At 37.1% G+C, this 26691-nt stretch overlaps 1 protein-coding gene across 4 annotated transcripts in view; it reads right to left on the reverse strand.

Moving 5' to 3' along the window:
- Positions 1-678: 678 nt before the first annotated feature.
- The window catches only part of NOSTRIN (nitric oxide synthase trafficking), a 49578-nt gene continuing 23565 nt past the window's right edge, over positions 679-26691 (reverse strand). The window contains exons 6-16 of one of the 4 annotated variants that reach the window (XM_016165423.2): positions 26501-26563; positions 23825-23923; positions 19148-19273; positions 13969-14067; positions 13746-13871; positions 10038-10146; positions 8311-8399; positions 5529-5654; positions 4479-4590; positions 3358-3447; positions 679-1063 (exon numbers count right to left, since the gene is read on the reverse strand). In XM_016165423.2, the coding sequence (XP_016020909.1) occupies positions 900-1063; positions 3358-3447; positions 4479-4590; positions 5529-5654; positions 8311-8399; positions 10038-10146; positions 13746-13871; positions 13969-14067; positions 19148-19273; positions 23825-23923; positions 26501-26563 (1203 nt within the window). In that variant the 3' untranslated portion in view covers positions 679-899. Of the gene's footprint in view, positions 1064-3357; positions 3448-4478; positions 4594-5528; positions 5655-8310; positions 8400-10037; positions 10147-13745; positions 13872-13968; positions 14068-19147; positions 19274-23824; positions 23924-26500; positions 26564-26691 lie in introns of all 4 variants that reach the window. The other 3 variants (XM_016165422.2, XM_016165425.2, XM_016165424.2) reach the window with 3 other exon arrangements.

Raw genomic sequence — 26691 nt, forward strand, 5'->3', positions numbered from 1 at the left:
CGACCTTTTCCTATCTGCCTTGATCTTGTTCTCAGATCCCCAGCCATGTCTGGCTCACACTTGACCTCACTCAAAGGTCAGAAGGTATATAAGAAGTCACTACCTCAGAAGGTCACTGGCTCGAATTGGAACTCCATTCTACCTTGAAGTCATCCATCTAGTATCTGGACCTCTCGTCCACCACCCCCTCTTCTGATCACGCAAACGCTTGGCCTCAGCTCCTCACCCTTTCTTCTACAATCTCCTAACTCAGGTCTATGTCACTGGTGTCCTGCCTGCCTGTCTCTGCCCAGCTCTCCTTCTTGGTCTTAATCTATCTCACGTGAGAGGGCAGTGGAGCATCTTAGAACATGTCTAGAGGAGCTCCAGAAATGCTTCCTCCTGAATCTGCCAACCTTCAGTGTTCAGATCATCAATAAAAATGGCATCTCCTAGGCTCTCTTCACCCCTCATAAGCCAGTTGTGGCCTGTTGCCACCCAAGTCCAGAGAAAAAGGACATTTGAGCCCTAGAATCTGCTGTGCTACCAAAAAATCAATTGGCTTCAAGACAGGTGGCTAAACCCACCCTGGTTTCTCTTTCCCTCCCTCCCCACCTCTGTCCTCCTCTCTCTAGTGCTCTTCTCTCTCTCTCTCTCTCTCTCTCTCTCTCTCTCTCTCTCTCTCTCTCTCTCTCTCTCTCTTTACTGGATCATCTCCAGGGTCTCTCAGAATTCGAAAACCCCAGGAGCCAAGGGACCTCTTTCCTTCCCCCCTCCACCCTCTATCTTCTGATTCTGTTTCAAAAAATAACCAAGAGTGCAAAGTTTTGTGACCTGTAGGTAGGGCACCATCACAGACTTAGAAAGATAAACTTGTAAAGATCACAGCTTTTATCTTTATTTGCATTACATTGTACAGTTTATAGCGCCTGTAAGGCAGTGCGTTGAGAATCTTGTTTTATGCCTGTGTACCCAGCGTTTGACGGGAGCTCCTCCACATAAGCAGCAGGAAAATGGCCTTTTTTTCCATTTAAAGATCCAAACCACCATCCTTCATTTTTCATGTGTACAGTTACAATATCACCTGTGAAAATGTACATTTAGTTAGACAAATGAGTCTCTGTGCCCGACTGAGCCCAATTGGTAAGACTGTTGTTGAGAGATTCTGCTTTCAAGGAGTTACTTGGTAGCATTGTTTTCTGCATGTGATTCAGTTGAAGCAGAATTTATTTACCACCTCTGTATAAAGCAGGCATAATGCAGAGAATATTAAAAAGAATACGATAATGTACAGCCAAGTTATGCCATAAAACAGCTTGATGAAAAACAGAATCATGTTGGAATATATGTCCTTTTCATGTTGGCTGGCTCAGTTTAGATATAGCTGATAGGTTGTTGCCCAAATCTTTCTTGATGTCTGTATTTTAAGGGTTTCTCATACTGGTGGCTGAGAGAGTTTGGTATGTTGACTGCTATGAGTTTCAACTACCAGACATTTCTTTAAATCAAGACAACGTCTCTTCATTATATGCTCCAGTTTCACAGTTCAAAGTTCCACCTCATAGCTCTGCACAGAAATATAACTCCTCATTCAAAATTTAGATAATAAAATATCGATTTGAAGATAAGACTTTTTAAAAGCCATGATTCAAATAAATAGAGCTCCTATGAGATATATGGCTTTTCTCTAATTTTCTATTTTTTAAAAAAATACTATTATGATATGAATAAGCCTAAAGCTGAACCTAGTACCCCAAATCCTCTAAGTCATTCTCTTTTGAGAGGTAGTCCATTCTCTCTGGCTATTTTCTGTATACCAAAGTGAAAATATCCACTTCCTTTCGTATCCGAAAGCTACTTTATCTTGAGCATCACTCTGAGGTAATTTTTCAGTCTTTCTTTTATCCTTTTCCCCAGTAATTTTCTTCTTAAACCAATGGAGACTGTTAACCCCATAAGTTTTCCCTGGAATGAGTTTTCTCAGGTAAGCAGATTTACACAATCTACTAGCAGAATTCTAATGAATAATTTAAAATCCTATTGCCAGCTTCCCTAAACCTCCGATGTCTCATTTCATTTAAAGAACCTACTAAGGATAGGAAGTATAAGTAGGCTATACAACCAGCAAAAAACTAAAGACAAACAAGATGATCAATTTATTGTGTAACCATGTAACACAAACTCAGGACCCTGGTTCTAAATGGCAGTTGAGAGATGTGTTATTTACTATATGTGAATTTTATTTACCTGCTTTCTGCTGGAGGTACCCCCAGACTTGTGTAACACTTAAAACGTTTAAAAAAGTAACATCAATTTAAGAAAAATCAAAAAGAAGGTCTACTTTTTATTTCCTTTTTTCCTTGTCTTTATTTCCGAGTTAGAAGGAAAAGTAATTGCCGGTAGAAATCTGATCGGCAAACTAAAAAGGAGGCACCCACTAACCAGTAGCAAATATGTGATGTCCCTATCGTTTGGCTGCAAAATCCATTTTGACCTTCCCTTGGCTCTGGGCGCCATGTCCTGCTCATGGATAAGAGCTTCCTCTTATGACACAACTCTTTCTCATTGACCTTCTCATTTCTAGATCTCTGTCTTAGTTTTAACATCCAAATGTGGTTGCTACCTGGATATACAAAGAAAGTTGAGTCTGGTGACTTTTTCTTGTTTTATAATGTTGAAGTGTATGTAATCTATTATGTGATTTCTTTCCATGTTAAACAAAAATATGTGATGCAAAGAAAAAGGTCTGTTTCCTTAGACTGGTCCTAATCACCTCCCTGAGAGATAAGTGGAGAAAAATTAAGTCAGGAGTCCTGTGACCTGGGTTCCAGAACATACTCTTACACTAAGCCATGAGAGGAAGTTACCTCACATTCCTGCATGGTTAGCTTCCTGAAAAAGGAAAAGGTTGGGCCACATCTCTAATGACTTTTTATTACTGACATTCTACTCCAGTGAAACACTGTGGTTAAGCATGACTCTGGGTTTCTAAGTTAGAATCCTGCAGAGCCACTGCCCGTGACTTTAGCCAAAGTATTTAACCTTTATATGCCTCAGTCTCCTCAGTAATGAAGCGGGACTAAATAACAATGCTTACCCTAAAGGGTTTTATGGATATTGAATTGGACAATGTGCTTGTAACAATGTCTAGCACATAGTAAACACTGGATAAATGTTAGCTATATTTATTACGTGAGCTCTATTTTTTATGTGTTTTATCTTTATCTTCTAAGAAGGGTGATTATAAACCTGAACTGATTTGACATGGTAGTAACTTTTAAGGCTACTGTGCATCTACCATTGCTGTACTACAGGAGTTTTACTCAAGTTAAATATTTCAATAGGGAAGGCGATTAAACATTTGAGAATGATTCTTACCTCTTTCCAAATTCAATTCATCATCTTGCCTGGCTTGAAAAGGATACAAAGCCTTGCAAAGACAGTTGCCATATTGGGCTGCACCGGACGCTGAAAGTTGAATCAAATTATAATTACCAGTGCTGTGTCAGTAGGCGAGAGGAATACAATGGGAAGTTCCTTAGTTATTTAGCAGTGCGGTGCAGAGCTTAAATATATTGAAGTCTTCTCAAAAGAACAGTTTGTGATTTTATATACTAAGCTTTCCTTGATTCAGTTACTATATATGACTTAACTACTATGTGTATGGACTGTGTATATTATATAATAAGCAACTAAATCATAATACGGAAAATAATAAGCCTGGAGAGAAAAGCTATTGTAATAATAAGAATAAAGATGAGAATTGAACATTATTTGCTTCCCACATGAATTGAGCATCAGTTAGCTAGTCTGTGTTTTGGAAAACATACATCATTCATATATAGATAGGGGACATTTGGAGCATGTGCTTCTCACCATCATTTCAAGGTACTTATGAAACTATTTCTCAAAAAATGCAACAGTGAGTCTTTAATATACCATGTAGACCATAATGTCCTGGGTTTTATTGAAACTTTTTTTTCTGCCAAATTTTAATCAAGAAACTAGAAAGTCAAGGTTATAGTAACTATAGTTGGACTATAAGCGATGATAACATATGTGCGCGTGTGCACATGTGTGTTGAAAGGTAAAAGGTATTAGTGTGTGAATGGACAAATGACTAAAGTTAGGTAGCTGATAAAGCCATGTTTCTCACAGAAAGGACAGGATTTCTATAGAAATTTGGAGGAGGCTATGGAAATAGAGCTCTTCGCTGTGGCTTAGGGGTGATTGTGTGCACAACAAATTGCAGACTGTCTGAATAACATGGAGCCAGTCATCTGAGGTACCTTCTCATATTATAAAATTTTTTTCCAAGCCCTCCACTCTTCTTGACTCCTTCCCACCTTTTGGATTACATGTTAATCAGTTTTAATTGAAATGTTAATTTATCTGAGCCAATGTATATAAATATATATCAATGTTGCTCTGAAAATGGAATGCAGTAATATGTTTTACCAATAGGACTCAGCCTCAAATTATTCTGGGTGTGAGATTACCTGGAGATGAAGAACTTGGATTGCTCTGCCCACCAGTAGATGCCCCGCTCACAGCATATTCCGATATCTTCGTCAGAAAAGGCCGAGATATTTTTACATAACTATGTGTCTGCTGCTGTTCATATAGTTAAAAAAAAAAAAAAAGTCATTTTTAACAACACTGCCATCATTAAGTATTCATGAAAAGTAATTCTTCTGTAGCTGTTTTCTCCAGGAATTTATTTTTCAATTTGTTGGAGTAGATTATAAATAAAGTGCTAAATACATTTCTCAACCCTGTGATAGATCTTTCTCATTTCTGAAGCCTTAATATTTTTAGAATTAGATAGCTACCATATTTTATAGCTTGTTTGCAATTCTGACCTGTACCTAGGCCAAACAGTAACATTCACAGCATTGCTTCTACAAATTCAACTTTAATTGGCTTTAATGTAAATGAATTATCATGACTGTCTAAATGATTGAGACCATTTTGAGCTCCTGCGTCTCTTAGAAAGAAAACCAACCCTTCATCACAACAAGATGGTTACAGCTCCCCCTTCTGATAGGGAATGGAAACAACTACAAGCAATCATTATCCATGTATATTCAAGTGCTCAAAAATACACTGGAAAAATACACGTGTGTGAATTTAAAAAATTATGCTTGTGCATTATCTATGTTGTGTAGTATGTTAAATGGATAAGACTAATGCATATCACAAAACTTTATAATTTAGGTTGGTATGAATACTAAAATTTCAATTTAATAGAAATTTTACTATCAAAGCACATTCAAAGGATAAAGTTAAGTTTTGAAGAGGAACAAGAAGGAATCCAAAGTATTTTTAAGTTTAAATATTAAGTATATGAAGAATATATTCAGTTGTGTTTAGCGTTTGTTATTCTACTCAAAAGGAATACAAACGAATTTACCTTAAAATTCTGCAGTTGGGATTTGGGACATACGACATATATAATTCACGATAACTTTTTTGAACTGACGATACTATAAGCCACTCCACCCAGCAAGCTCAATTAAGAAATTATAACTAACTTCTTAAAATTTTACCTTTTCTTTCCATTTGAAGATGGAGTTACTATAGGGATGGCTGGGTTGAGGTCTTTGCTCAAGTTCTGCTAACACTGATGACAGTTTATAGGAGTTTGCTTGCAAAAGGTTTAGTTTCAGATTGATCTGTGGATACATCATTTGGCCATGTGAGTAAATTTCTAGAACATGAGGCACAACTGTATGGGTAAAGGATATTGGGATAATTTCCAAAATGACAAAGAGGTCTGGAAAAGTACACATTCAATTCCTATCAGATATACACAGAAAATGCTGAGGAGAGGAAAAAACAGACTCTTTTCCTAGGGGAAAGCCTTAGTTGTTGAGTGTGTCTCATTCTGAACATTTGTAAACAGGATAAACCAGAAACCTTGGTAGAAATATTTCGGTATTTTGTGGCAATAAATAGCTTCGATTTTCTGCTGAGGAATGAGAAAGGGAATGATAAATATTGATTACAAAAGGTAGACTTTTGGAGGGCCTTTAAGGAAAAGCAATTGAAGCATAGGTTCTCAACACTATGAACAGAATTGATCTCATCAATGTAATCAAACTAAAATGATGCAAGGCAGGGTTTTGTTTGTTTGTTTGTTTTAAATGTTTATTGTTTTCTTTTGAAGAGGTAAGGTTTTATATTACCCAGAAAGTTCTCAGTAACACTTCTGGAAACTGGAAACAATATTCTAGGAAACAATATTTGATTATAAAAATAAAGAATGAAGCTCAATATATACCTCTAGGCTTTTCTTGTTCTCTATTTGACCTTGAACTAGAAATTTTATAATGACTTCTTTGTCAGGCCGTGTTCAGCAGTGTAAATCAAATACCAGAATCGAAGCATTGTAAAGGGAGGCCTGATTATCCCATCTCCTCACCATCGCCTCTCCCTTTTCCATGCCTCCAGCATGGGGATTCCCAACTCTAACATTCCTGTCAGGGGATCACAGCCATGGATCAAACACTTCCTATCATTGAGGAAGGTCTCTAACCCTTGGATCAATCCACTGCATTGTGGGACAGGCTCACTTAGGATGAAATCAAAAGTGCCTCCCATACTTTCTACCATTAGGCCTCGTCTGCATTTGAGAGCATAATAGAAAAAGTCTCATTCTTTTGTGTGGCACTCCTGGTATCTGAAGACAAAATCCACAGCAGTTTCTCATAAAACATGCCTCGCCAACATTTTTGCCTCAAATATGGCACTTTGATGACCAAGAGAGAGTAAATTACAAAGAGCTTAAATAAAACACAGTGTCTTACTGCAAGAAACCTTTCCTGGGTAACAGGAAATCTATTGATATCAGAAGTTTCCCTCCAACAGATGTATAACAAAGTTACAAGGATATTTGGCATCTACTATTTGAAGGTTCGTATTTGTTTCTTCACTAGATCATAAACACCATGAATTCAAGGGTCAGATCCTCTCCCACCTTGCATCCCCCACTGTGTGAATCAGTCCAGTTGTGTACCCAGCTGATTCTAATACATGTTCTATGCCGGTAACGACAATGACAGTTCTGTGCAGGAACAATCAAAGAAATAAATTTATAACAACACTATCTTAAAATGCTCCACATGACTTTATTTTGGTAAATATTACAGGCATCAAATTAGTTAACTAAACATTTTGTGTGGCCACAGAAAATGCCCTAGAGTCTGTTTTATAATTTTGTAAACATTGTAGCCATGTGTCACTGCAAGTATGTTAGACCTCTGTTTGCAAGTGAACAGAATTCAGGCCTTTCTTTTCACAAGTGTTAGGTTTGTTACAGCACCACACTAAAGGAAGCCCGTGCTAAAAAAAAAAAAAAAAAGATAAACTATGTCTGGTTGCACCTATCTTCACCAAACAACTACTGAAATTGTTTATTTGGACAGAATTATTCATTACTTACTCAGGAGAGAATTAGTTCAGTTATATTCCAGGTAAAGAAAACGTGTCCGGTTTCCTGTTTCCTTCAAAACATTGTCAAAAAAATTTTATCTCTTCCTGAATTTTTCTCAGAAAAGACAACCCATAAACTTCCTCTTACTTTAATCCTAGAAAAAAAACCATGTCTTGCACACATAGGTAATAGTATCTGTTTGTTTTTATTCTTATATGAAATTCACAAGACTTTGCTAACTGCCTTTTTAATGTGGGTTCCTCCAAAGTTGTCACCTTGTCCATCAAACTCCACTTATTTCCAGCCTCCTGTTCTTCTCAGAAGACCCTGATGTTAGTCGAGGAATGGATGGAAAACAGCATTTTAATAATAATGACCAGTTTTTCAGCTGTCTTCTATACACTGTGCTAGCATAAAAATAATATTTATTTTCTAAGTAACAATTCATCCTCACAAAAATCTTTTGAGATAGGTACCAATACCCCAATTTCACAGATAAGAAAACTAAAGTTATCCCAGGTTCCTGTAAACGGCAGAGCTAGATCCAAATGCAGGCCTTTCTTGAATGCAGAACCTGTGTTTTCGGTCACGTTTCTTAACTGGGTTAAAGTACACATGGTTTCCAGACCCTGAAGAATGATACTATTTTGGAAAATTCTATTTTAGCACAATTCTTTTCCTGGGAGGATACTAACACAAATGTTTCTAAGTAGTTGGATTTTTCCAGATCCCTCAAACTACTTGCCAAGGACCTAACCATACAAGTTCTCTGACTAAATTGTTCTCTGTCATGAGGAAGGAAAGGCAAACAGAGGTCAAATGGGACAGAAAACAAGCATTCTAAAAATAACTCTTTCATCATTAAATCTAGGAAACTTCACTCTGCAAATATTTACCTCATCCATTAAGGCTGCTGTGGTTTTCTGGCTCTCAGGGTCTGAGGAGGAGGTGTTGCTGGAGTATGCTTTCATCATTCGTTCCAGGCCTGAAAATGAAATCGTGTTCTCAGTCACAGTTTGTCCACTCCTAGTGAGACACAGCTGAGAGAAGGTCACACTCTGTGGGAGCCTGAGCCCAGAAGGATTTCCTAAATGCCTGGGGCTGTTTCTGTAGGTAGTTGTTACTTAATTTTACTGAATGAGTGACCTTTACTTTCCTTTTTAAATTGCGAGAAATGTTTGTTGGTGCTTAAAGAGTTGACTGTTATTTTCAAGGTGAGCTTGTGAATCCTCCTCGCTGACCTATTCCATGGTGGATTCCTAATATTTACTTCGGTATTAGGCTCTCTCTCAATACGCTATTTACATTTGCAAACACTTTTGCTCTCTTGGATCTCCTGTCCGGTATTAGACTGCAACACCTTGCTTTGGTTCACATGAAATAAGCTGTATGTATCAGAATCACAGGTGAGGAGTCACTTGCATTACCTGTATCACTTTAGAGTTGCTTCACAGGCCCACCTGCCTCACTTCTAAGTATAGATTTAATGTGAATGGTTCTCACATTGTTTAGAGGGTCAGTTAAAAGGAAACTAACAAGAAAACCAAAAGCCCTGTGCACAGGTTTACTATATTATTTTAAATTAATTAATTGTTTTTTTTATGGTGACATTGGTTAATGAAATCCGGTAAGTTTCAGCTAAACGTTTTAACTGTAAAGCATATATATTTACATTGCGTATTCACCTCCCATAGCTAGATTTCTTTTTGTCACCATTTATTTGACCCCTTTAACCCCATCTACTTGCCCCCTACCCCCACCCCCTTACCCTCTGGTAACCACTAGTCTATTGTCCATGTCCATGAGTCTCTGTTTGTTTGTCCTGTTTGCTTGTTGTTTGTAGGTTTATATTCCATGTCTAAGTTATATCATGTGATTTTCAACTTTTTCTGTCTGGCTTATTTTGCAAACCATCCAAATGGGAAAATATATGCAAGCAATGCCTCTGATAAGGCCCTAATATCCAAATTATACAAAGAACTCATACAACTCAGTAACAGCAAAAAACCAAATGATCCCATCAAAAAATGAGCAGACGACCCGAACAGACACTTCTCCCAAGAAGACATACAAATGGCCAACAAACATGAAAAGATGCTTGACATCGCTAGCTATTAGGGAAATGCAAATCAAAGCCACAGAGAGATACCATCTCACACCTGTTAGAATAGCTATAATCAACAGGACAAGTAATAACAAATGTTGGCGAGGACGTGGAGAAGAAGGAATCCTCCTACACTGCTAGTGGGATTGCAAATTGATACAGCCACTATGGAAAACAGTATGGAGGTTCCTCAAAAAACTAAAGTTTACTATGTTTTAAACCAAACAAATTGTCCCTTATTCCAGGCAATTTCAGAAACACAGTAGGATGCTACGTTTCTTGAAATGGTGGTATAGTACTTTTAAAACTCTCACAGACAGACCAAAACGTCATTTTAATTTTTTTTTTTTTTGCTCTCTCCTTTCTTCTTTTTTATTTTTCTTCACTGACACAAATTAGGTTTGACATATGATTCTTTAAATGAGATGATCCTCGCCTCAGTCAGCAAAAGCAGAATTACCCTAACTCTAAATGAAAATGCTTTCCCTTATCAGGCCACCCACACAAAGAATTACACACCTTCCTGGTCTTTTGAGGCTTTTTCAATATCTCTTTGTAGTCTCAACAGTTTTGATTTTATTGAAGACTCTTGTCGCTCTTTACTCATTGCATTGTTAAGGTCTTCTTCCTTTAGGGAAAAAAGGGATGTTTAACAATTTCAGAAGGAAAAAGAAAGACTTGTCATTCCTAGTTCCACTGAGACTTTTACTGATTATATTTAATGTTAACTTGATGGAAGAAAAAAAGTAAAAACAAAAGCAAAAACAGGTAACCTTTGGTTTTTATATATGTCATTCTACCTTTTCTAGACTTAATAAGAAAGTATCTTGTTTACAACTTATAAGTGCATGACTGAACACTTTCTTTAATAGGACAAATTATTTTTGGAGAATGAACCTTACTATAACTATTTCATGGTTTCTTGATAAGTAAGTCTATTTGTTGTATCCTCGTAGTTCTTTATTCAAGTTTGAGTCCTTCAATGGTCCAAATGTAGTATCATGTGTGTGCCTGAAGTTAGAACTGCTTCAGGAGTGGAATGTTTGTTGTGTTCTGTGTTGGTGGCTATTGGGAACACATGAACTGAAACAGAAATGCTCTTCCCATGATGGGTTTATGATTTAGTTAGGCCTTGAAGCCTAGTGTGACCTAGAAACTCAAAGCCACCTTCATTTATAAACAGTGCAGACAGAAATGTGTGGCTCAGCAAGGGCAGGGACTCGGGCACAAAAGCCTTAAGGAGGCTAGAAAACTTAACTAAGATTTTTCACTGAAGAAGAAGAAGGACAAAGGGTATCCCAAAAAGGGGAATTGGCATAAACAAAGGATGAAGGAAGGACTGTGTGAAATGTATCAGGAACAATAAATAGACCAGTTGCTTGAGTAAACGTAGTGCGAAAAATGTCTGAGTAGTTTAGAACAGATTTTGGCCTGAAGTAGAGGTTTTACCACATAGGCTGTGAGAAACCATTAATATCTGAGCCTCCACACACATATGTCAAGGCTTGAATGAAAAAAAATTTAGAACGTTAAGGTCAGGTTGGGAGGCAGGTGAGCATGAGTATAGCAGAGGGACAGAAACCTGTGGAAAAAGAGGGGAAACTAAAGACTGAAGATAGAAGTGGAGTCAGGACTTGTCTGATAAGAAAGGAGAAAAACTGGGAAGCTGAATGTTGGTGGAAGGTTAGCTTTAGATAGATTGTCATGAAGAAGGGAAAACTGAGGACTTAGAGCAGAGTGAATAGCCTTTATGAAAATATAATGCATAAAATTATTTTATTCACGTAGTGTATATTATATATTTAACAAGTTTCTTCCTATTTTTTATTACATGTGATTCTTACAACTCTGAGATTGGTTTTATTTTCCCCTTTTACCTGCAACAGAGAAACAAATGAAGGCCCAAGATGAAACAGCTTATAAGTGATTACTAGGGAAACCCAGCTCCTGGGAATCCAGTTCTCTTCCAGACTCTACTCCTTACATGTCTGGTCATGGCTGAGGCCCAAGCTAATGTCACCCCGACAAGGGAGCTTTAGGCAACCAGTGAGGATGCCTAACTCCAATTCTCAGTCCTTCCTTATTGGAGGAATGCACATCGTAATCTGACTCCCACACCTAAGACTTCATTTGGTCTGTTTGGGGACATCCATTTTTTAAAAATGTATCTCTAGATCACTACTAGATTAACTTGAGGATGGTGTACACTACCATCCTTTAACTTTCTTAAATTTCTCCTTCTCTTCCAAAGATTTGTTTGAAAGAAGATCAGTACTGGAGGAGGCATATAAAACTGCAGACATAATCTTTTGAACATGACCTTTGTAATGACCTTGCAAATATTTTCACACTGGTCACAAGTCCTTCAATATTTGCATTCAGATAATTCTCCGCTCTTACCCCTTGTCTATATAATGTTCATACCACTAGATAAAAGCCTCTCTACACTTACTGCTATTACTATCATGTCAAACTTCGGGGGTGTTTTGCTTTAAGGATATTAAGAAAACTTTATTCACCCACTTGGAAATAGAGTTCATTCTTTTATACAACAGATATTTAGTCATTAGTTCTGGTGACTGCAGTTTTATAGAAACCAAAAATTCCCATGGGTACATCAATTAAAGATAAACCATTGTCGCTGCCTCCTTACAGTTCAATGGAAGCCTAGTTAAATTTTCAAGAATGACTCTGGTTTTACTGACAGGTTGGTCTATAGGGACATTTTTGTTATCCTTTTAAGAAAGTATCAGATATATTTTATTCCACATTTTCTCATTTCAGGGATCACCTACACTATTTGAAAGAAACAGAAAGAAAACACTTTCTTATTGTAATCACATCTTCCTTTTCACTCCCATCTCTACCTTTGTTTCTGTTTTGTTATTGCTAATTTGCTTTGCCTTTGCTAGGGTAAGGAAAAAATAAAAAGATACAGTTAAAAAAATAGCTGGCCACTTAACTACTGTTTGGGAGGTGGAGAGGTGAAAAGCTGGTGACTTTCTCAGCAGTTGGATTCACTGCTGTGCCCAAATCTAACTGCCTTTCTCTCTTTCTTCGTCTCTTGTTCCCTGAGTGGAGGGTCCTGGGATGTTTGGCTACAATTTTAATCCTCTAGGCAGACATGACCAGTGGGCTGGTTTTATATACCGAGAGTGATAAGCCACCAATGTGGGCCTTGAAAGTCTGAGTGAAATATAGCAGAGGGCCCAGGGAAGAAGTGTCAGGAATTCAGAAGACAAAGAATTTACCCCAAGATAGCAAAGAAACAAGATGCCTGGGCTCTGACCAGAGACACTGATCAGTTTTTAACACAAACGTCATAGCAGCATCACCCAAATGCCCTCAAAATAAGCTTCTGTAATTTGCTCCAAGTTTTTCAAAGGAAAGGACAATGAAGATGCCGATAATGATTCTCACCTCCTGGGATTCATGTCTTTTCGGAATCCCCTCTATTTGAGTATGGGCTTACTGACTCGCTTCTAACAAATAGAATGTGATGAGATGTCACTTCTGAGTTTAGCTTATAAAAGACAGTGCTTCCGACTTGGGCACTCTGTTTCTGTCTCTGTTATATCACTAGTTTTGCGGGGAGTAGGCTGACATATTGTATGCTACCATAAGGAGAGACCTACATGGCAAGGAACTGACATCTCCAGCCAGCAGTCAGCCAGGACCAAAGCCCTGCCATCAGCCATATGAGTAAGCTTAGAAGGGGTTCGTCTCCAAGTACAGCCTTGAGATGTCTGCAGTCCTGGCTGACACCTTGATTGCAGTTTTGTGAGGCACTCAGAGGCACCCAGCTATGCCATATCTGGATTCCTGGTGACCAGAAACTGATATAGTGAGCGTTTGCTTTAAGTCATTAAATTTGTGGGTAATACGTTATACAGCAAAAGACAACCAATATGATACACAGTTACTATTTATAAGTCATAAAACATGTCTGCTTGACATTACTCTCATAAAAGACTGAGTATTAAGGTTCAGTTGAAAACCCTGTTTGACCTTCAGCCCTTCCAGAGAAGACCAAAGACATGTATCTATTGCCTAGTTTGTAAGCCACACTGTTTTGTTTTATTCATATGGATCATGAAAAAAATCAATATTTTTTTTAAAAAACAAGACATTTCCTTTACAATTGCTCTCATTTTTTTTTTTAATTTAATCCTTCAGTACATGACTAAGAATCCCCATTAATGGAACATTCTTCCATTTCATACTTACAAAGTAATCAGTTAATAGGAACTCAGATTTATTTTCTGTGGATGAAATAGCAGTTCCTTCTATTAGAGCCTGGATATCTTTGTCGACATCTATCTTGCTGATGGCACAGTGTATCTGTGCATGGCACTGCAATGCCAAGGACAACAGAATAAGTTTACTGAAGACATGTTTCCGGCCAGCTCTTGTTATGCACACCAGACATGGAAAGATCTTTACTACTCACCGTAGTCAGGGTTTGGCCAAAAACAGAAATATGTTGGGTGTACTGGTTTAAGTTGTTGCGTAAAAGTTGAATTCTTTCCTTCTCCAGCTCCAGGATGCTCTGTAAAGGATGGAAAATGAGGTAAGATCAGCCAGTTGTGCAAAAGTGAAGTACCCATTGAACACTGCATACGAAGAAAGTCTGAGCAAATTGTCATGTTTGTGCCTCTTGATCACATCATATCCAAACTGGTGGTGGTGGTGGGGAAGAGGCAGGGAGGGGAGGGGAGATTCCCAGGATAGGAATGGGATTTAATGTCTGTCCTATTTATCATCCATTAGAATTGATTTAACTCACACACTTTCTCTAGGCCTTTTTGGCCGAAAAGGCATATAGTAGATGCCATGGATTACCTGATATTCACAAAGAAAGGAGAGAGAAGGACTCTTTTGAAAGGCATTTGTGAATTCTAGAGAAATAGAGTAAAGCCCAGTGGAACCCATGTCCATATCTTGGAAATGCAGACAGACACTAAATATTTCTAGAATTGTAAACACTGCATACAAGGCATTCTGCTAGCCTCTTCAAAGGCAAAGATGATGGGATACAAATTCTCTGCTTCAGAAAACTATTTATTTGATAAGAGCAGAAACCCAAATTCTGATCAATTAATAAATCTAGCCTAAAATTAGACCTGGGGAGTCAAAGACTACTGTTTGAAGGTGGGAACACAGCTTCCCCATTTTGTACAAAATGACAAGAATTCCACTCTTAGAGTTTCATAACTTTTATCTAGGAAGGGTAAATTAGAAAGTGAGGGTGGTCATATTTGCTTTGTTAGCCATTAACATTTAAGAAAAAGTTAGATATTAGACTCTTGCCACGCATTGCTAGCTGAGTTGCTTACTGATTGTGTGGAGGGCGTTCCAAGTTCACCAACTAGGCGTTGTGTGAGAAGGCTGGGTCAGGTGGAGTATGCAAAGGATTCCCAGGCCATATGGGGGCAGTAGGAGGCTGCTGGGTATGTGCGCAGAGGACTTCGGCTTTGACAGACGTGGCAGGTGTCCAAAAACAATATACTCCTCATCCTGTTTTTGTAAGTATGTTCTTTCTTAATCCAGAGGCCAGACTGGTTTCTCCTGTATCTACCATCCCACTCCATTGCATGTGTGCAATAAATAGTTTTTCATGAAGAAAGTATTGGGCATATTGGTGGTTAACATTGCCATAGGAAATAAGAAGGAGGGATTAAATCTCAAGGCCTTTGGGTAGAGTAGGGGTGGAGAAACCACAAAGATCTTCGGCTTCTCCCATCCTACCTCTCCTGGCACACCAGCAGGGTCCCCTGGCCAGATCCAGTATTGTGTTTCTTTATATTCCTGTGAGTAAACTGCATTCACATTCAGTCACTATTTCATCTATGATATATAGTCATTTAAAATTTTTTCAATTTGTTTACTAATTGTGGTAAAATTCACAAAACATGAAATTTATCATTATAACCATTTTTAAGTGTACAGTTCAGTGTCATTAAATATATATATGTATATTTGTGCGACCATCACCTTCATCTATTTTGAGAACTTTTCATCTTGAAAACTGAATTCTGTACGCATTAAACAATAACTCCTAATTCCCTTCTCCCCAGCCCCTCTGGAAACCACCATTCTATTTTCTGTCTTCTATGAATTCCTTTCATATAAAAGGAATCATACAATATTTGTCCTTTTGTTTCTGGTTTATTTTATTTAGCATTAGTTTTCAAGGTTCACCCTTGTAGCATGAGAATTTCCTTCCTTTTTAAGGCTGAATAATATTTCCTGTAAGTTTATATCACATTCTGTTTGTAGGTTTATAGTCACTTTAACGCTGCTATTAAATGCATGTAGTAACTATGAACACCTGTGTTAGTCACATGCAAATTTCATTTCTGTTCCACATGTCCTGACATTCGAATTAGAAAACTTGGAGCTCTGCTCCTCGTGGCCACCTTCTTTGTGGAGTCAGAACCTGAACAATTTTTGTGACTCTGTAGGAGCCAAATGCCTTTGTTTCTGGTGTTGGTCTCCTGAGTCTTTCTCCAAAATCGCAGGCACCAGCTATTTGAATGTGGCTGAGTGCTCTCTGCCTCCCAGATACAGGATTAAAGATAGAGATGAGTAGCCTGTCAAATGTACTGCTTATTCAAAGGGCGGAAACCATATGCCGCCTAACAAATGTATAAAGAACAAATTTTGCTCAGTGGTTTGGATCTCAAGTAGGACAGTCTTCAGAAGAAAGAGCCTTTACAGCATGGAAAAAGATTTAGAAAGCAGCTATTCTAGTTTAGCACCAAGAGCAAAGGAGAGAAAATAAAAGCCTGGTTTAGGAACACATTGCATCCCTAGTGGGCAGCTGCTTTTTTACTGTGACAAGTGCTGAGCAGCTAGCATCAATCTGAGACTAGAATAGCCAGTGTCCTTTGGTGGAGATAATAATGTTTAACAGATTCTAATTGCATTTTATGGAAATCATTAAAATGATCTATGTTTGCTCATAGAAAGAGGCTGAGATAAATTCCACTGTGCAAGAGGAAAATCCGTATCTCACTTAATGAATTATTGCTATTATCTTTCTCTTTTTATGTAAAATAAGTGATAGAAAAGCAAGATACTCTGGAGGACCTAAAACTATCCTCCTAAGCTTTCACAAAAGCACATATCAAGAAAGTGTGGTCATAGTTATCAAGAAACAGCAGATTTAGAGCCCATCTGGGGCCCAGGCATCATGATAATTGATAGTGTTCATTCATTCTTTTCAGTTCCTGCTGTCCTGGCCTTCCAGGTTATACTAACTGAAGAGCTTGGAGGGACTCCGTTTTCATCTAAATTGCCTTCATAAAACTGATCAAAGAAAGATCATGCTATTCTAGAGCAGAAACTCTCAAACTTTAGTATACCTAGCAATTATCCAGACCCCTTCCTAAAATCATTCAGAGCTTCTGTGATGTACCTGGTCTAGGGAGGCATTCTGGAATCCAAATTTTAACGAGCTTTAAGATAGTGCCGTAGGGCCATAAAGGGCAACAAAAAAATTTTTAAATCGTTTATAATTCTTCTACTCAGAGATGACAGCTGTTAACTTTTTGCTATATTTCAGTCTGTCTAGGTATGTGTGTACAAATGATTTTATCTTTCTAGTTATCTATCAAATTGCTTAAATTTATATCTTTTCTTTTTCACTTAACATTACACATAAGCAATTTCCCAGGCCGTTAGTCACAAACATCATTTTAATTAACAGTCTATTGTGTAGGAGTGCATAGAATGCATAGATTCATTTAGTCATCCCCCTAAATGTTGGCTATTTGGATTGTTTTCTCCCTTTTACTTTTAATGCATTTTGAGCAGAAATCTGTATTTATTTTCCAGGTATTTTCTCAAAATAGATTTATAGAAAGGAAATTGTGTTTTTCAACAGGGTTTCTAGAAGAGAAGCCCAATGTCCTAAGGCATCCATTGTATGCAATGAGTCACCATTTCCTCTCTGCCTCTAGAGTGGTATTGCTCACTACCATCCTTGCGAAAACTGAGAAATAGTCACTCAAATTATTTTCCATGTTCTATGGTTCAGATGAGGAACACTGGTTGAAGAAGGAAACATTTTAAAGGCTTTTGACACATTTTGCAAAGGGTTTTCTAAAATAATTCCTTTAGTAAGTATTGTCAGTACTAAACATTTGATTCTTGGTAATTCTTGGTAGTGTGGCTATTATTTTTTGAAATATAGATTATTTCTAACAACTGAATTATTTTTTCTTGGAAGGTAGGACATGCGGCTTTCACATAGACTGATTATGAAGTAATAAGATGAATTTTAACATGTGATTTGTGGAATTAGTTTCATTACTTAATACTAACACTTGAGACTTTGTAATATTTCTCATAGTGTCTAGTAAACTGCCTTGAATGTAGATCAATAAATTCTCTTTGAAAGAATTTGTAAATTCAACTGGAAGAGTAAGAAGGAGTAAGAGGACACTGCATAGGATCCTAAAACGAGTTCTTATATTCCACTTTTACAAAAGAATGATGGGGAATACATAAAAATTCTCCTTTAATTCAGCCCGCTTTTGTTATGTCTTTTATGAATATAAGATTTGACTCCTGAGTTTGTTAACAACAGAAGATGTAGAATGTACAGGGTACTATGAATATATTCAGTTGTATAAACTGTATATATATATAAGCCAATGCAATACAAAGTAAGGGAATCATTATTGCTAGGGAGAAGCAAGGATAACTTGACAGGCATCCTTTTTCTACATTAGATAAAATTTTAAGAGTAATTCCTCTATTAATCGAAATGAATATTGTGTCCAATTTTTTCTCACAATGCAATTATAAACAATTCTGCAAAAAATATTTTTATACATCCCCCCTGGTATACGGTTATAATTTTTTCTTTAGGATATATGCCTGAAAGAGGAACTGTTGTGTTATGGGTACATACACATTGCAGTTTTATTATATAACATCAAATTATTCTCATTAGAGGAGGACAAGAATTTTAGTTTCCCAACAATTCTTATTTAGCAACACTTGATGTAATCACTTTAACATTTTTGCCAGATAAGTGGGAATCTTTTCATGTGTTATTAGTGATTTAATTTTCTATTTTGTGATTTGCTTTTTCATACCTTTTGATTGTTATTGGACAATTTGCCACAATTCTTCCTCTACATGTCTTCTTTGCTGCTAAACTGTACACATCCCAAGAGTTAGATGGTATTTATTCATTGCTATATATCTCCAGTGCCCAACACAATGCCTGACATACAAAGGAATTCTATAAGTGAACACAATATGAATCAGATCTCGGGACTAAAACTCATTTCTGAGTACCTAATACTCAAGCCTTAATTTACACTTTACTTTGACAGCTCTTTTTGAAATTAGCTGAGTGCTATTTTGTCCATTGAGAATTTAGGGCCAAAAATTCTGGCCTGTGACATTCAATAAATATTCACTAGTTACTGTATCCATGGAAAAGTTGAAACAATGAGAAGTGATGGGGCTTGTCTAAAGTCACAGTAGGAGTGAGGGTCATAGCAAAGGACAGAGATCATTAAGTCATGTAACTATAGATCCAATCTCCATTTTCAAGGCCACACAAAGCTCCATGGAAGAATTAAAAAAAAAAAAAATGACTGCGTGATTACCTGGTAGCTGTTTTCTAGCGTGTTTTCCCATTTCAGTCTGGTAGAACAGCCGGCCATGTTTTTTTGGTAGTAATTTTCATCCTCTTTTGACAATTTCTCAGTTGATTTTTTCAGTTTATTGAGGAGCTAAAGTAAAACATCAGTGTCGCATATTCATTAACATATTTATAAAAGCCCTTTGTAATTCTATATAAAAAGTTATATGCATCCCAATGATATATTTCTCATCTCCCAGCTAAAATCGTTAAGAGTAGCTACAGATGACAAAGTCAAAGACCTTTCTCAGAAAAAGGAATATCAGAGTGAAAGGAAAACTAAGGGCCTTTTAGTATAATTCTTTCAATTTTTTTCTATGAGGAAACAGAGGTCTTTAAATATGATGTAATGTGCCCATTTCATCAAATCAAAGAGGAGGTCAAAGGACAGATGAGAAGAAGCAAGGCCAGATCAGGAACCTTCAACTCAAGACTATAATCTACTAACAATTCCTATAGTCTTATTTGGTAAATATTAGGCTATGGAATTTCTTACCAGGACAATTAGAGATTTATGCAATTATGTAACTTTTAGAGGTAGAATTAGGCCTGTCTATCATCCTGTCCAACAACCTTAACTTCTCTTTCACTATATAAATCCTGCAGTATAACTTTAAAAATCAAACTTGAGGATTAGAGTCCTTGTTCTGACTGCAGGTAAATTACTTAACCTTCAGAAGCCAGTTTTCTCTTCTCTATGATGCGAATAGTGATGCTCCCACTTCACTGGGTTGCTTTGAGGATTCAAACAGATGATGAGGGTAAGGCATGTGGCACACTGCCTGACACCTGGTATAGCCCTCAAAGATTAGAATCACTGTTACTAGTGAAGAGCCCGAGTGAGGCGCATGCTGGTGTTCACTCCAAGTTATGGACAGCTTGATGCATGCTTTCTTTCTATTCTGCTCTCCAATGATATGCTCCTTCACAAAAAACCTCCTCTTACCAACCACCAAAATTGGCCATTCTAATTGTGGAATCTTCTGGAAAATCAAAGCAATCTAAAACTCTCTGGACCAGGGAAGCTGAAATCAATTCCCAAAATGCTCAGACAAGTAATTTCACATCTCTGAGGAAGGAAGAAGTTGTATTATGTGAATGAGTCTCAAACTTTAATATGCCTACGAATGACCAGGGGTGTTTGTAAAATGGCAGATTTTCAGCATTCCACAAGTGCGATATTGATTCAGTAGTTCTGTAGTGGGAACTGGAAATCTGAATTTTTACTACATCCTCAGATGATTCTAAATAAATGGTCCTCAAACCGAAAGTGCAGGAGCACCAAGGATCCCTCCAGCACGAGCAGTTTAGAGTTCCAAGGACAGAGACAAAGCTTTTAAGAATATGACCCTTTTTATGGTTAAGAACATTATGACTAACATTACAGTAATGAAGAACATTCATCTAAAATTCTGAATATTAACGCCACTCATTTTATCATTCCAATTGATATGGTAGCCATTCAACTGTCCCTGGGCTCTGATAGAAGACTCATACAGGACACATTTAGTTTTGTATATCAAGTGTAATGGGCCACATTTATCTATAGAAACATGAGCTTGTGAATTTTAATCTGATTACAATATATGAAAGGGCAGAAAGTGTGCCATGGCTATATGTTGCTAAATCATTGTCCTTAAATTCTGATTGAGAATGCCAGACTCCCAACAATGAGAATAAAGTCACTTTTGAGATGACTACTCATATTCATCAGCCTATACTATATAGCTATTGACTAGAAACTTCTGCTCAGCAAATTTACAGCAAATAACTCCAAATCTATATAAATGAAGAATGTAGACTCTTATACTTTTATTTAAGGAACCTCTCAGAAAACTTTACTAAAATATGTCAAAGAGTGTATACTTTTTCTTTCCTCTTTCTTTCTCTTGGAACAAACATCTCACTCATTCATCATTTATTGAATGCCACAATGTGTCAGGTACTAGGCTCTGGGAAAAGAAAATGAAATTAGATAGGCTTCTTCTCTAGTGAGGGACCTATAAAGGCCATTACTATCCTGTGCGTGATAGATCTAGGGATGATATAAGTATTTAGGTATCTCTGAGGCATAAGAGAGGCACCTCTTATTTACTGAGTACCTGATTCTGAGAGTACTATGCTGGATACTGGAAGATACCATGCTGAATGAAAGAGAGTGAGGCCCAGGAGGAAAATCATTAGGAAGATCAGGCCAAAGGAGGGAAGTCCACAAAGGAATTTAAGAAAAGATTGCTAGGTCAGAAAACCAAAAGAATAAGATGTTGCTGAATTTTAAAGAAGAGATCATTTCTGGAAGGAGGATGTCGACAATGCTTAATGCTTCCGAGAAGTTAAATAAGGTAAGAACTAGATAGTACTTGTTGGCTTGAACGAGGAAGAGATTATTTTCCGTGGCAAAAGCACTCAGAGTAGAATGGTGGGGAAAGCTTGATTGGGGAGGTTTTAAGGAGTGAACAGGAGGTGAGGTAGTGGAGACAGAGCACACACAACCCTTTCAACAAATCTTATTGTAAAAATAAGGAGAGACGATAATATCTGGAGAGGAACAGGAATAGGGCCGTGGAAAGATTCTCCTTGACTCTCCCTACTTTCCCAAGACGTGGGGAGTTAAGAAGGCTGATGGAAAGAAACTATTAGGGAGGGTTATGTCCAAGACACAGGAAAGAGGAATAATCAAGAGAAACATCTTTGAGAGGCAGGATGGATTTGGTGTCTCATTGCACATATGACTTTTGTAGGAAGGTGGCTGTGTTGACTTTCATTTCCTCTGTGAGAAACAAAGCACAATAGTCTGCTGAGAGTGGGTAGTAAGGATGGAGGTGTAAGGAGAATGGGAATTTAGATCAGCTTATGGTGAGAACAAGGACTGCTGAGCAGGATAAAAGGAAGAACTGTTGAGCACCATAGAATCAGCTCAGTTCAGGCTGGACATCATGGGCACTTCTGTGTGAGATGTGAAAATGAATGCTGCCTTAAGTGTGTAGCTCTGAACACTAAAAAAAAAAAAAAAAAAAAAAAAGGCTAGCAGATAAAGCAATGAAGATGGTAGGGGTCTGTGGTCTAATGACAGCCAAGGACTATGGTAATAGGACTGGCAGGAGGAGAGGAGGGGAGGATGCAGACTATGACCTTCTAGGGAAGCTGTTAATGAGGGAAGGAAGAGAAAATTCACACTTAGCTGCTCATGCTCTTTTTTTACTTTTTGTTTGACAACCATAAAGAATAGCTTCTAACGTGGGCTTCAAATGCCTGTGACAGATCCTGGTGCTTAGCATTTTAACATACTGTGGTTTTGCCTCCTTGGAAGCTGTCTCATTATTGAACCCTTATTATGATCATTTCAAACTTTGAAGATTGGCATGTGAAGAAATAAGAACTTTGTGAAATCTTGCTAATAATTAATTTAAGCTATTCAACTAATGGTTTCTTCGAATGAAATAATGGCATTACTTGCAATGACAATTTTCTTTTTCTTTTAAGACTATTTTGGGTTGCAGTGGTGCTGCCTGCATTTCCTTAAGGGGACTCCATCTTCTGAAGGAAATCTTGATGGGTTTCCAATCTGTAGCACATACCACAAAAGGTGTGTGAGATAATCATGTATTTTCTGCCTGCACGCCAATATCATCTGTGTTCATTTTTGCCTAAGGCTGCCTCTTATCTAATATATGAATTGACATTGTGCCCACACATGAACAGTTGTGGATTCTAAGGTGTCTTGGAGGAGGAGCGGGAACTTCACAACATAGTAAGCTAACATAAATGTCTCCACTTTCAGCATCCTGGGACATGAGGCTGTTGGCATGTGTCTGGGTCATGTACATGTACAGAGTTATTATCTAGATTCAACGAGGTAAATACATACAAAGTGCACAAACCTCTTAAAAAGATCTCTGCCAAGAATCTGTAGTTTTATGTTAAGACTAACAATGTAAGCATAAGGAAGCCACAAGAAAATGTTCAAGGTGATGCTGGCTCCTGCTCCTGGTTATGAGTGTGCCAGCACCCACATGAAAAGGCAAAAATTGGGATGATCTAGTGACACCTGACAAGAAGGTGACCCAAAAAATTTTTAAATTATCAAGAAGAGTATCGGAAATATGAATTTATGTTTAATATGTTTAAAGCTGAACCTTGTCCCAAGCATATATTTTGCCTGGAATTATCACTTAATGATTATGTAAAGATATGATGATTAGCTAATCATTTAAAATTTTAGTTCATCTTTATCTCATCCTTCAAGCCATTCTACTTTTTTATGTTTTATAATGTTTATAACATATTGGTATAATATATAAAGTATTACATATTATATACAACATAGGTGAAGTACATTATATATAATAAATGTGTGTATATATTTTTTACTTATTTGGGGTGTGAGCTGAGAGATGCTTAATAGAGTTCCCCATCAAAAATGTGGACAACACTAGTCCAATTCGTCATCTATCGATAAATATCTTTTAAAGTACATATGTACCAGGAATGATTTAGAATGATTTAGAATGCTTGGCCACACTACAGCTCGCTCAGACCCTACACAGAGTGGGAATCAGCCATTTCTATCATATTCATAGCTAAAAGCAGGAATCCCATCTGTCTCCAAGCCATATGCACCCAACCGGCCATGACAGGTTACCTTTTGCTTCTCCCTCTCAGTCACGGTTTGCTTGGAGCTTTCTACAAGATGGAAAAGTGCTTCATGCTTCTTGGTATTCACCATTAATTTCTTTTTGGCCTAGAGTCAAAAAATATATAGAAAAGCAAAAAAGGAGCAGGATCTAATATGAAGAGAAAAACTCTTCTGTTCTTGAACAATTTAATGTTCATGTGCTAGCTTGAATGATGGTGTGTTTTTAGTTCTTCATTTATGCCCTCATTCAAAATCTGCCTAAAATATCATGATGGCTAATATTTTGCCCTGAGAACCACTGTATATTTTTTCATTGTAGTGGGTACACTCAAAAGAGTTATACATTTTGTTAAATCACTGAAGACCTGCAAGCTTCCAAAACATTATTCTAGCTAACACAATGAATGGGAATAGCTTTACAAAAAAAAAAAAAAAAGAAAGAAAGAAAAAGAAAAAATCACAAAAAAGCATGGAAGACTGCCTGGATCATTCTTTTAAATCAACCTGGGCCACAATTGAAGTTGTTTTAGGATGACGCTCTCTTAAAACTTATGGCAAAGGGGAAATTTATTCCCCGATGCCCAGGATTGAGAGCTGGGCATTTGCCTGGTATCTTGTGACATGACCTGCATTTGTGAAAAGGGGTGGAGGTGGGGGTAGTTAGGATGAAAGAAGCATTCAAAGTCCCCCTACTCTGTTGATTCCTCAAACCTCGGAGAGGATTATGATTCAGGCGATCATTTCCTATTCTACACAGTTCCAATTTGGTAGGAGATGATGCTCTGGAGATAAAATAAACGGAGTTCTGTTTGAGTTGGATTAAGCCTTTTTCAGAAACTGGGTTGATTAAAAGACTATTGGATATTTTTACATCAAGTTTGCAAGATCTGTGAAACTAGAAAAATGAAAAGCTCAAATCTCTTTTTGCTTAGAAATTGGAGGCAAAGCCTTCTGAATGACTCTAAAAAATGAAGACTCAACACAAAGGTATTTGAGGAACAAGAAGCTCCTAGACCCTCTTCCTCTACATTCAGTTGGTCACATGCCTACAGATAAACGAGCAAATGAGGCATGAACTTTGGTCCTTTAAGGCTTTACGTCTGTGCCTCCAAAACAGACTGCACTTCATTATTGACATGCTGAATCCCTTGAATTATAACTGGGGAGACAATTATTATAGCTAAGAATGTTATGTTTTCTAATTTCTGTCACTCTTCATAGAAAATAAAATCATTTTATTAGAAAAAATTAGTTGGTGGAACTGGGAAATAATAAAAGATGCTTTTTGTTCTTGAAAGCAATTGGAGCTGCTTAGCATGGTTTCTCTCCTTTGGTCCATTATATTGAATTTTCTGTAAAAGCTGAGTATTTAGAGAATGGATTTTTTAAAAAAACAAATTCTGTTTAAGAAAGCTTATAAAAATCAAGAGCAAAACTAAAAACAAATGACTGAATACTGTTTGTAAGACTTTTAAATATTTATATAAATGTGATTCTCATGGGCATACTTTCATCAGTGTATACCCATACTTTCTATTGTTGGTATAGAAATTCATTTATCTTGAACATTTCATATTAATGTCATTGATCTCAGGGAGTCTTTGGTTTTATCAGAAGCTTCGACAGTAACACCGAGGGCTGAAATGGGGTCACCTCTTTCTGAGGGCATCTCTGGTTATTTGGCATTATTGGCTGTCTACTTAGAGAAGTTCTCTTTGGAGACTGACACTTTGGAGATGGAAAAGGAGAATTTCAACTCTTGGAGTACACATCTTCTCAAAGAGGATCCTTGGGTTTTCTTGGTAGATTCCCTCTCTAGTCCTTTCTACTCAAAATGAATTCCTCCTCAACTGGATTGTCCTAGAATAATCTTCTGTACAAATATATGGGTTTCATCTGTTGTTCTCTCTGCTTAAGAACCTATAATGATATGTTCTAAATTCACACCAGATTGTAATTCCTCTCCTTAGAATTCATGCACAATTTCCTGCACATATGCTGTCTGTCAACTAAATTTAAAATTACTTAGGAACAAGAACCATGTCTCAGTACACTGTGATACACAAGAAGTGAACTGTACATATGTATAGAATCAGTATATGCATATATATTTCTTTTACCTATCTCTACCTACCCCTCACTTTGCTCTCTCACTAGTGAGACAGAGATCACAAACACCCTTCTACAAATGATGATACCAAAACTCAGATAGTATTTGTCACTTGCTAAGTTATAAATTATATAGAGAGGCAGTTGACATAGTGCAATTTTTAAGAGAAGTGATCCTGGAGCCTAATGACTTATAACACTTCTTGGTTCAACTGTTAGCCAGTTTTGTGATCTTAGACAAATTATTAACCTCTTTGTGTCTTAATTTCCCTACCTATCTTTAAAATGGGACAATGCAATGTTACATATCACATTGGATTGTTGTGATGATTAAATATATAGTTTATAGCACTCGGCACGTAATAAGTTTTGGCCATAAATAATAACCATATTTAGGTCTCTGCTCCTCCATTGGTTGGGTCAAAAGCTATAACAACTTATATGAGGAAGCATTTTTATCTTTAGTTAGCACTCAGAAATACTAATACCAAAACACTTTATCATATTTGTGCAAAAGCAAAAGATTTCAATCCTAAAAACTGAGTTTATACAAAAGATATTTGTGTTACTTGCCTTAATTTGTTGATTCCAGTTGCTAATAAAAAGATTTGCTGTCTTTTCAACTTCATTATCAAGCTATTAAAGAAAAAAAAAGAAAAAAATATTTTCTGTCTTCTCGTTGAGTCACGGTTCTGGCTTATTAATTGTAACACAATCACTCTCACGATTTATAGAAATTTCAAAATTCTGTAGTGGATATATTT

The sequence above is a fragment of the Rousettus aegyptiacus genome, unplaced genomic scaffold (genome assembly GCF_014176215.1).
Source record: "Rousettus aegyptiacus isolate mRouAeg1 unplaced genomic scaffold, mRouAeg1.p scaffold_m13_p_2, whole genome shotgun sequence".
Taxonomy (NCBI): Eukaryota; Metazoa; Chordata; class Mammalia; order Chiroptera; family Pteropodidae; genus Rousettus; species Rousettus aegyptiacus.